Raw genomic sequence first — 11,131 nt, forward strand, 5'->3', positions numbered from 1 at the left:
CCCCTTAAAAAGTACTATTGAATACAGGGTCCTTGATCTTTTGGATTTTGGTGTTGGTGTCAAAGACCTTGGGCCTACAGTATCTATCCATAGACCTGTCGTGATAATTTATGATATTATAGTATGTGCAAATTACAGAAATCACATACTTTTAAGGTAAAATTACAATCTATCTCTTAAAAGTTTATAATTACAGAAATCTCTCAAACGGATACAATAATATAAACGTTGATACATTAATCTGATGCGCGAGATACATTAATCGTTAAGTAAAATACGTTACATTTTATACATGATACACTAATCTGATGTACATTTTATACATGATACACTAATTTGATGCGCGAGATACACTAATTTGATGCGTGAGATACACTAATCTGATGCGCGAAAATGAGGAATTTTGGAGATTTGTAAAACTTATAGGGGATTATGGTAATAAGTAAACTAAAAGGTGGGATTTCTGTAATTTTTCCTTTTTTAATTATGTCCAAGTGTCATTTAGTTTCATAAAAAAAGTCATTTCCCCATAAAATATTTTTTAAAAACTAATTATTTTTTAAAAATATTTTTTTCACATCAAACACACTAAAAATATCATTTCAAAGACCTTTCTTTAAATTTCGTTTTATTACACTGACCTCCATTATGATTTAAAATAATACACTTATCTCTTTCTTTTCTTTTTTTTAACGATTCTTTAAATCTATTTTTATTAATGTAAAAAAGTTGTAACATATCTAATTTACTATTTTCTAACACTAAAAGGCTTTAATTGATTAACTACTTTATGATATACTCTTATTAGTTTTATTCGAAATTGATATATTCTTATCAGTTTTGCTCGTATTTCTCTTTTGAGTTAGTTTAATTTATTATTTTTCCGTTTTTTTTCTTTTAGCATTATTTTTTCTTTCCTTTGGGATCATTTTACTAGTTTCATATTTGACCTTTTTTTTTTAATCCATATTTGAATTTATTCATATTTATATGAGTCGATTACAATTCAATCTGTTTAAATTTAATCCACTCCTCTCATTTGCCTCCCTAGTGATGTCCAATTACTGGAGAATTTTTAATTATTCATAATCGGTTGATTGATTATTTCTTTTTTTTTCATCGTTGATTGATTATTTCATCTTTCACTTTCTTGACGAACTTGCTACACCCTCCACCATTTGCTTCCCCTACTGCAATTTGGAAAAAAGATGTCCAATTTACAAGTAAGTTATCTTATTTTAGTGTTACTAATTTCATTTATTATAGTAAAAATAATTTTTGAAGTAATTGTCTTTAAATTCTTTTGATCCCTTTGAGTTTGTTATAAACTGAAAATATATGATCAATATAATATGAATATATATGCCAACGTGGCTACCTATGACCTCTCCGTACATGGCCGTTCCACTTATCCACTATCATCCCGTACAACTACGCCCTTTCTTCCTCAGGCTACCTAGCCCCCCCATAAATACACTTCAACCCTTTCTCTGTTTCAGGAGTAATTTTGGTGGAATACAATGGGGAAGGTAAGGATTTGAAAATTGATTCTCCATTTTGATAATTTCTCTCATTATTTTGTATCCATGATTTGATAAGGCTAACTGTCATTGTGTGAGGTTTGCAGAATAAGAGCAGCAGCAAGAATATTGAAGGCGAGACGAAGAGCGAAGAACAGCACCAGGAGAAGAAGGAAGGAGGAAAGAATGAACAGAACAACCGAAATGTGGTTTTGAAAGTGGAGTTCCATTGCGAAGGTTGCGTCCGTAAGATTCTCAAAGTCGTTCGAAGCTTTGAAGGTAAAAATCATTGTATGTTGCTCTGTTTTGTTCCTTCTTATTGCTTCCAAGTTAGATTTTAGACAGATTACTGTGAATGTTGCTCTGTTTTGTTCCTTCTTTTTGCTTCCAAGTTAGATTTTAGACAGATTATTGTGAATGTTGCTCTGTTTTCATCCAATCCGTTCGTTTCCTTGTCTCTGATTTTCCTAATTTCTGGTCTGTTACGGCTGAAAAAGGCGTGGAGAAGGTGATCTCTGATAGCGAAACCAATAAGGTGACGGCAATCGGAGAAGTGGATGCGTTGAAGCTAAAGGTGAAGGTGGAGCGAAAGATGAACAGGGCTGTACAACTTATCTCTCCTTTACCAAAGGATTGTAAGAAAGAGAAGAAGCAGAATGAAAATGAACCAAAGAGTACCAAAGGAGACGACAAGAAAACCAAAGAGAAAGAGGTAATGCTCCTCCTCGCTGCATATTCTCTGTTCACTATTCCGCACAAATCTGTGTACGTCGTTTTCATTCTGTTTTTTTCTTTTTGTCTTTTAATGCATTTGGCGCAGTTTAGCCTTTTATGGGGAGCCTTATATTAAGGATTTATTCAAATTTTACGTGTGCAAATTAAATGGTGGTTTTCTTATGAATATTACTTACTGATTAATTATCCATGTAGCCTCCGGTAACCACTGTGATACTGAAGTTGCATCTACATTGCGAAGGATGCATCCAGAAGATTCAAAAAGCTATCACTAAGAACAAAGGTGAGATTGATTAATCAACATTCTTCTTATGCTGTCCATTTTAACTATAGTTAGTTATCCTGAATGGAATGTTCACGGCCAATGCAGGTTACAAGGAGATGAAAATTGATCAGGAAAAGGAATTGGTGACAGTGATTGGTTCAATGGACATGAAGGAACTGGTGGAGGTACTGAAGAAGCAGCTGAAGAAAGATGTCCAAATTGTCCCGCCAAAGAAGGAAGGGGGAGAGAAGAAAGAAGGCGGGGGCGGAGGAGGAGGGAAGGGCAACGAAAAAGGGAAGGATGGGCAAGGCGGTGGCGAGAAGAAGGAACAATATGAGTATCCGGAGCTGGATGCAACTGCATTTCATGCTACTCAGCTTTTCAGTGATGAAAATGCCAATGCTTGCAGTATTATGTGATGTTTAGAAAAATGTAGATGAGAATTGTAAATAAAAAATAGGAAGATTGGATATCATTATTGTTGAATTGGCTTAATTATGAACAGTTTCATTCCCTTTTTGCTAGTAAAACTTTTGTAAGAACATTAGTGAATGTTACTGAGGTAATGAGGTTAGTAGGAGAAATATTTTTATATTTATGTTAAATATATGGAGTACTTCATTTTCTACTGTTCTATTGTCTACTTATGGTGACATTGGTTCATTCATTTGGTAGAAGGCGAGTGATTAGTTCCTTTTCCATGCTATGATTAATACAAATTAAAGTAGGATTCCCATTTTCAAAAACCAGGTCTAACCACAATTTCAATTTTCAAATATCATTTATAATCTATTTATTTTTTTCAAATAGTACTATTTTATTTTAAATTTCACAATTTTTATGTTAGATTGCACCGTCAAGTCCATGTAACCGCACATAAAAACAAATATATTTTTATTATCAAGAGACAAGAGAAGGGACTATAACTATCATTGCAACCATCAATTAGTTGGAGTTATTACACCTAATGTTACGTTCCTGAAAAGTGCAAAGAGAAAAAGATAACCCTGGTTGAGACAAGTTTATGCAAGAAATCTCTTTTTGGAGTGGAGGCAATTGCTTATGTGTAGACAAAAACAGGGGAGACTGAGATGCAGACAGACAGACTGACGCTCTATTCCCACTTTCCTTGGCCTATTTTTGTGCAGTCTTTTCAATTGTTGCAGTTAATTTTCAACACTTGGAAAAAATTGTTGGAACCTATTTTCTCAACAAATATATTTGATCACATTTTCTTATTTTAAAAAATTTAATCCAAGCATTCTCATTTTTTCCATTACTGACATGACATGTTCTTACATTTTGTATCTAGTCAAAAATAAAAACACAAAATAAAATTGAGATAAAATTTTAGTTTTCCCTTTTTGTTTTACATGGAATAAAAAATAATCATTTCTAGATATAAAAAATAAATGATATACAAATTACAATTGGCGAAAACATCAGTTATTGAATCCATTTGAATTATATTTCCAACATGATTGATTATGTGTTTTTGCTGAACACTTACACTGCCTATATATTTTGCTAAGAAACAGTAGAAAAATGGAAAATAATACGAACCAAATAAAAAAAGAGCAGAAAACCCAAAGACCATTTTAAATTTGCAATCCTCCTAAATTATCGATACTAGTCTCAATTACCTGAATTTAGTTAGCTATTTAATACTTAACTTTTATCGACGTGGCATTTTTCTCATATGACAAATAATCAGTGTGACATTTTCAGTTCCTAGTCAATTTACGCAACTTAAATAAGAAGAGAATTCGCAATTCTAAACATCACCGATCAAATTCTCCTGAACTTCAACAGTAAAACTGACACGTGTATCATCTTCTTCCCACACTCTTCTTATAAATATTCATCCAAAAACATCTTCTTTTACCCTCAAAATCCTCATCCTCAGAACTAGAATCACAGAAAAAAAGAAGATTAATACACATCTGATTATTGCAAAATCTTCTGATTAACATATACTTTTTCAAGGTAACTTTTTTTTTTTCGATTGAATTACATATTATTGTAGTTTTTGCTTTCTGATCGGAAAGTTTTTTTTTTCTTCTGAAAATTGATAGATGGTGTCGGATGCGAGTAAGAAGAGAGAGGCGCAGAAGAAGGCAGCAGCAGCTGCGAAGAGAGGAGGGAAGTCTAAGGCGGCGGTGATGAAGGCGGCAGCGGCTGCAACAGCTACTCCGCCGGAGAGTAATGATGTCGATGAATTAACGAATGGGGTAGGAGATATTCAGTTGTCTGATCGGACTTGTACCGGTGTTTTATGTTCACATCCACTTTCCAGAGATATTCGGGTTAGTTCTTTTTTGGTTTTTCTGGAATTGAACGGTTGGATTTATTACCTTGTTAAGCGCCGGAAAATCTAGTTTGATTCATAGGGGGAAAACTTGTGCTTAACTATTTAGGAATTGAGAGTATTTCCAAAGTATAATGACTTGGAATTGAAAATATATAAGTGGAAATCATTTCAATCAAGTTAGCAACATTTTGTCTTGAATTTTGTAGAAATTGTCATATTATTGCCCATTAGAATATTTGAACCATAAATCTAAACAGATACTGTTATGAAAAAAAGTATTTAGAATAACATACTAAATTTTGAAAAAAATGAGGTGCAAGACTGGCTAAAATACCCAAATATCTCAACAAGCTAAATTATGAACACATCAATAGTCTGGTCTTGGATGTTTTTTGCAATACACTCTCTAAATGCTTAAATAAATGATTTTTTTAGTCTTGGGTTTATCTCCTCTAGTTATTCGTCATTGCTAACTTATGACACCTATGATCCTTTGATTGTTCACTTCCTTGATCTCCTTTGCACTAGAACAATCACTTGGGTGTTTTTGTGCATAGTGTGATATTCCAAATCTTGGTACGTTAATCAGTCTATAACCGTGGGGCTTTGGTCTAGTGGTAAGAGGGCAAACCACATGTGTGGGTTAGCTGCGTGTAACGGTCTTAAACCATGTGTCACTAGCCCTCAGAGATTTCTCGATTAAAAAGAATCAGTCAATAGCTGAAGGCTGAAGCTATCCCATATTCACTTAGTTAGGAACAAGGGTCTTGATTGGTGAAGTTGCATATGGCTATTATTACTCATGAACAAGAAGCACCCTTGTTTATGGCTTTGGACTTACGGTAACTAAAAAAAAGATTATTACCTAGAGGAAGTTTTCTTTCATGCAAGACTCACAGTTATATTAATTCTGGTATTCTTTGTTTGCAGATAGAATCGTTATCACTTACTTTTCACGGACATGATCTTATAGTTGATTCTGAACTGGAGCTTAACTATGGAAGGTAAGGTGTGTTATCTCTTTGTGTTACTGTTTCCTTAGTAAAGCTGATGGTCATATCCTGGGATATTAATTGCACAGACGTTATGGTTTGCTTGGGCTTAATGGCTGTGGGAAGTCTACTCTTCTTTCTGCTATAGGATGTCGTGAACTTCCCATCCCAGATCATATGGATATCTTTCATCTAACGCGGGAGATTGAAGCGTCTGACATGTCCTCACTTCAAGCTGTTATTAGTTGCGATGAAGAGAGGTTGAGATTGGAGAAAGAAGTTGAAGTCTTGGCTGCACAGGTATTGTGCCCTGAATAATAAACTGGCAATGTATTCCATAGGCTTGGTCTTCTCTTTTTGGGCGAATGTGACGACTCGTTTTGTGTCTATCCTTAGGATGATGGTGGTGGAGAGCAACTTGAACGCATCTATGAGCGTTTGGAAGCTTTGGATGCATCAACTGCTGAGAAGCGTGCAGCTGAAATCCTGTTTGGTCTTGGATTTAACAAGAAAATGCAAGAACAAAAAACACGAGATTTTTCCGGTGGATGGAGGATGAGAATTGCTCTTGCTCGTGCCCTGTTTATGAATCCGACCATTTTGCTGCTTGATGAACCCACCAATCATCTAGGTAATCTTCTTATGCATTTTTCTAGTATTTAAGATATTGTGTTGCGACATGCTTGGTTGGAGACATTTTTAATTACATTCTGGACAAATGAATATAATGAGAACTGACGTTATAGAATTTAATACGGGACCTTAGACATGTTATTTCGCTCTGGTTACAGCATTTCTCCCGGTGTGTCTTTCTGCGACTGTTTCCCTCTACTAAGTAGTGACGCGAAGTTCCCTCCTAACAGAAAGGAAATACAGGGATAACATAGTATATTGTCGTTTGTTCATACTAATGGATCTAATGGAAGGTTTGCTGAATTTTTCAATCACAGATTTGTAGATTTGACATGCTTATGATATTCTTTTCCTGAATACAGACCTAGAGGCTTGCGTGTGGTTAGAAGAAACCTTGAAGAAGTTTGACCGTATTCTGGTTGTTGTTTCACACTCGCAAGACTTTCTAAATGGTGTGTGTACTAACATCATTCATATGCAAAATAAGAAGTTGAAGCTCTACACCGGTAATTATGACCAATATGTCCAAACCCGTGAGGAGTTGGAAGAAAATCAGATGAAACAGTACAGATGGGAACAGGAGCAGATTGCTTCAATGAAGGAGTACATTGCTCGTTTTGGACATGGATCTGCCAAACTAGCCCGTCAAGCACAAAGTAAAGAGAAAACACTGGCTAAGATGGAGCGTGGAGGGCTTACAGAGAAGGTGGCAAAGGACAAGGTTCTGGTCTTCCGTTTTCCTAATGTTGGCAAACTCCCCCCTCCTGTTCTGCAGTTTGTGGAAGTGACATTTGGCTACACACCCGATAATCTCATTTATAAGAACCTAGATTTTGGTGTAGACCTTGATTCAAGGGTAGCACTGGTGGGACCTAATGGAGCTGGAAAGAGCACGCTACTTAAGCTGATGACAGGGGAGTTGGTTCCCCTTGATGGCATGGTTAGGCGGCATAATCACCTTCGGATTGCACAGTTCCACCAGCACTTGGCTGAGAAGCTTGACATGGAATTATCTGCTCTTCAATTCATGATAAAAGAGTATCAAGGGAACGAGGAGGAGAAAATGAGGGCATCAATTGGGAGGTTTGGCCTTACTGGTAAAGCTCAAGTCATGCCTATGAAAAACTTGTCAGACGGTCAACGTAGCCGGGTAATATTTGCGTGGTTAGCTTTTAGGCAACCTCACATGCTGCTTCTCGATGAGCCAACCAACCATCTTGATATTGAGACAATTGACTCACTTGCCGAGGCTTTGAATGAATGGGACGGTGGCATGGTTCTTGTTAGTCATGATTTCAGGCTCATAAACCAGGTTGCCCATGAGATATGGGTATGTGAAAATCAAACTGTGACACGGTGGGAGGGTGACATTATGGACTTCAAGCTACATTTGAAGGCGAGGGCCGGATTGGGTGATGAGTGAAGCAGATGTTCCAAGTTTTAGTACTACTAGGAAGTCATAATATGACTGCTTCTCCTGGCTAGACGTTTAGTCCGAAGAGAAATTGGTCAACATCAGCAGCAGCAGGCCAGCAGTAACTACAGTTTTAGTTACACCATGCCTAGTTTTGTATGCCATATGACTGGACTGTGCTGTTTTATTTGGTGCAATGTTTTCGCGGTCCAATTTATTCTGGCCTTTCTCCATTATCATAGTTCATGAAGCGAGAGAAGTAGCGGGCTAGCAGCAGTCAGCTTGATGCATTACATAAATACCACCACTTGTTGTTATCTATGTTGTTCTTAAGAATTTAGGATTTCACTGCTGTTATGGATTTACCTTTTCATTTTAAGTTTACTACATATGTTTGCCAAGCATGTCATTGAAGTGGTGTTTTCAACATATGTTTACCTGTAATGACACTTCGTCATAGTATATATATATATATATATATATATGTTGCCTCTGCTGAATATTCTTGCACCAGCCCATGGAGACATTTTGGATAGATTTCTACACTATGAGAAAAATTTTCTCTTCTTACTCAGAAACCACTAGACAAATAGAAGATGAAAAATATTCCCAAACTAAAATATTACCACTTATTTTGAAAAAAGTAAATATTTTCTTTAAGTAGTGTCGAGTCACCGAAGGACAAATAAATTGAAACCAAATGAACAATCTTTTGGATTTAAGAATTTGAAAGTATAATTATAAGAATTAATTTAGTAAAATTAATACATAATTAGTACTCCTTTAGTTTCTATTTAGTTGTCATCACTGAAACTTAGGTAACTTTACCATTACACTCTTATTTAAGTGTTTTCTTGAAATCAATTTTTTAATAAATGAACATAAATTAGTTTATTTTGATTAATTAATTTGACTAATGAACATAAATTAATTAGTAGTATTTAGTTTTCTTTAGTTGGTCAAATGCATAATTTCAAGGCTAATAACTTTCTAGACTAGAACAGGAAAAAAAATATTATTTATGTATTGATTTTTGTGAAATGATAAATATTAAGGAATATCTTTTTTTAATAAGAACGAGGAATTATTTTTAATGAAAAGTTGTACTCCTACAAAATATGAACTGCACAACAGCACAAATAAAGGGAACAGAGCCACCGGCAAGGAACGAAGAAGTATTGAATTTGGAAAAAAATGATTTTGTATTTTGGGAATGGAAAGAATGAAAGATAGCGTGAGAAGGACTGACATAGCTTTCATTGCAAAATGACAAGCTTCAAACTTAGTGTTCTGATTAAGATGGTACGTTGAAATAACCAACTTGTAACCATGAAAACTACTTCTACAATACATCCTAAAAAGATCGAAATGCTATGAAAATATCATAGTTAGATAAAATGTATGAAAAAACTCTACATGTTCCAAAAGCAGAAACATGTGATTTAGTAAATTAGAACTCATTGTGGGGTGCAATCAAGAAACAACTATCAACTAGTTTGAAAGTTCTTTCATTTAGTAATGGAAGTCATCCGTTGTAACTTTCATAGAGAGGCTTGAGAAGGTGGACAATCCTTCAATGAAGATCTAACGAGAGACTGAATTCAAAAACAACCAAATTAAATTCACAAGAATTGTATGAACATCTATAGCGTAGCAAGAAATCTTGGCTTTAGCTCTCGTCACCCCACTCATTCCTATAACAGAAATTCGAGTTGAGGTGCTGCAAATGAGCAAAGAAGTACTTTTTGTAATCAAAACAAAAATCACATAAATCTACAAAAGAAAATTTTATTCGAGACCACACCGCTATATTGAGACTGCCACATTTGAATCATCAAAATAATACTCCCTCTATTCATTAATATTTGTCCACTATTGACTTTGCACACTTCTTAAGAAACTATAAATAGAAGGACAATTTTACTAAATCACTCTTTGAATATGTTTTCTCTGTCCCTAATTACTTGTCCACTTTTCATTTTTTAGTTGTTCCTAATTACTTGTCTATTTTGACAAATCAAGAAAGGACAAATTATTTTTACCTAATATACCCTCAATTAATTATTTTGAAAAATGTAAAACTTTTTGAAAATCTTAGGTTTTTAATTCACCCACTTCATAATTAATAGGGATAAAATGGTAAACTCACTATGTCAATCATTGTTTTCTTAACAGGTATGTCAATTCAAAAGTAGACATGTAATTAGGGACATAGGGAGTAATAAATACAATGTTTTAAAAAAATGTAATAGGAAAATGACTATAATTAATGATAAGGTTAAATTGGAAACTAAGTGTAAAATTATCTATTAATTTCATAAAGTGAACAAATATTATTAAACATCCTAAAATAATATAATATAATACACAACTATTATTGAACGGAGAAAGTAATAATACCATAAAATGTGTTAGATAAGACAACATGTGATTAGGTCAATAAAAGAAGTGTTGAATTTTGAGTTCACATTTTAGATTTTATGTTACCAAGAAGAGTAAATAAATCGATCAAACTTTTAACTAGGCATCATTTATATTGGGATAGAATGAATAAGGATATTTGAAAATAATTAGATATTTTCTTTTTATATAAAATAATTAATTTTATCAATTTAATATAAAATGGTTTTTGAGACTAACTAATAGCATAACTAAATGCAAAGTATAAATAATTCAAAATTTATTTTGAAATTGTTATATTTATTCTACCAACCAAACGAGCTTAGTATTTCACTCCGGTCTAGTATTAAAGTGGTCAAACACATATTTATTGAACCCTATATTGCTGATGGGGACAAAATCTGTGTTTTCTACTCAAAATCAAACGTGTACAGAATTTTTAATGTCTTCCTCCTTTTTATATATCCTTTTTTAAATAGCCACATTTTAATATTTTGTCATTTTCTTCTTCTTCTTTTTCTTCTTCTTTTAGATCGATCTAGCCATTGTCTTATTCCTCCTTTTCTCAGTAATCGTGTTGTCTTATAATGTTTATGAATCCGGAGTATTAATTCTTTTACATTAGTGGCCAATCTAACTTAATAATATTCTTCTTTTTTTTGGTTTCTCATTCAGTGTTTGGACCTACATTGGAGCTCTGACTAAATTCGAATCGCGCACTGCAGATCCATTCGGGGGTGGCGCTCCTAACATGATTTTCTCCATAACCAGGGCTCGAACCCGAGGCCTCTGATTAAGGGTGAAACACTCCCACCAGTGTACCCCAATCCATATTGGTAACTTAATAATATTCAATGAATT

General features: G+C 34.2%; 2 protein-coding genes across 2 annotated transcripts; both read left to right on the top strand.

Annotated features, from left to right (window-relative positions):
• The first annotated feature begins 1,520 nt into the window (after window positions 1-1,520).
• LOC125807511 (heavy metal-associated isoprenylated plant protein 3) lies at window positions 1,521-2,939 on the top strand. Its single transcript, XM_049487236.1, has 5 exons — window positions 1,521-1,529; window positions 1,628-1,799; window positions 2,018-2,232; window positions 2,451-2,538; window positions 2,626-2,939. Exons 1-5 carry the CDS (start codon window positions 1,521-1,523, stop codon window positions 2,937-2,939), a joined length of 798 nt encoding a protein of 265 aa, XP_049343193.1.
• Window positions 2,940-4,349: 1,410 nt separating this feature from the next.
• On the top strand, window positions 4,350-7,925 carry LOC125807496 (ABC transporter F family member 1-like). The gene is made up of 6 exons (XM_049487221.1): window positions 4,350-4,506; window positions 4,596-4,826; window positions 5,762-5,835; window positions 5,913-6,123; window positions 6,220-6,454; window positions 6,819-7,925. Exons 2-6 carry the CDS (start codon window positions 4,596-4,598, stop codon window positions 7,877-7,879), a joined length of 1,812 nt encoding a protein of 603 aa, XP_049343178.1. The 5' UTR covers window positions 4,350-4,506; the 3' UTR covers window positions 7,880-7,925.
• The last annotated feature ends 3,206 nt before the right edge of the window (window positions 7,926-11,131 follow it).

Source organism: Solanum verrucosum, unplaced genomic scaffold (genome assembly GCF_900185275.1).
Source record: "Solanum verrucosum unplaced genomic scaffold, falcon-dt-bn FXZP01000183.1, whole genome shotgun sequence".
NCBI lineage: Eukaryota > Viridiplantae > Streptophyta > Magnoliopsida > Solanales > Solanaceae > Solanum > Solanum verrucosum.

Bases quoted from the DNA above. Each gene is read 5' to 3' on its own strand.
- LOC125807511 (XM_049487236.1), top strand. The intron at 2,233-2,450 runs GTAATGCTCCTC...TTATCCATGTAG, and splicing joins AGAAAACCAAAGAGAAAGAG to CCTCCGGTAACCACTGTGAT. The intron at 2,539-2,625 runs GTGAGATTGATT...CGGCCAATGCAG, and splicing joins AGCTATCACTAAGAACAAAG to GTTACAAGGAGATGAAAATT.
- LOC125807496 (XM_049487221.1), top strand. From the start codon at position 4,596: ATGGTGTCGGATGCGAGTAAGAAGAGAGAGGCGCAGAAGAAGGCAGCA. The intron at 5,836-5,912 runs GTAAGGTGTGTT...TTAATTGCACAG, and splicing joins CTGGAGCTTAACTATGGAAG to ACGTTATGGTTTGCTTGGGC. The intron at 6,124-6,219 runs GTATTGTGCCCT...GTCTATCCTTAG, and splicing joins TTGAAGTCTTGGCTGCACAG to GATGATGGTGGTGGAGAGCA.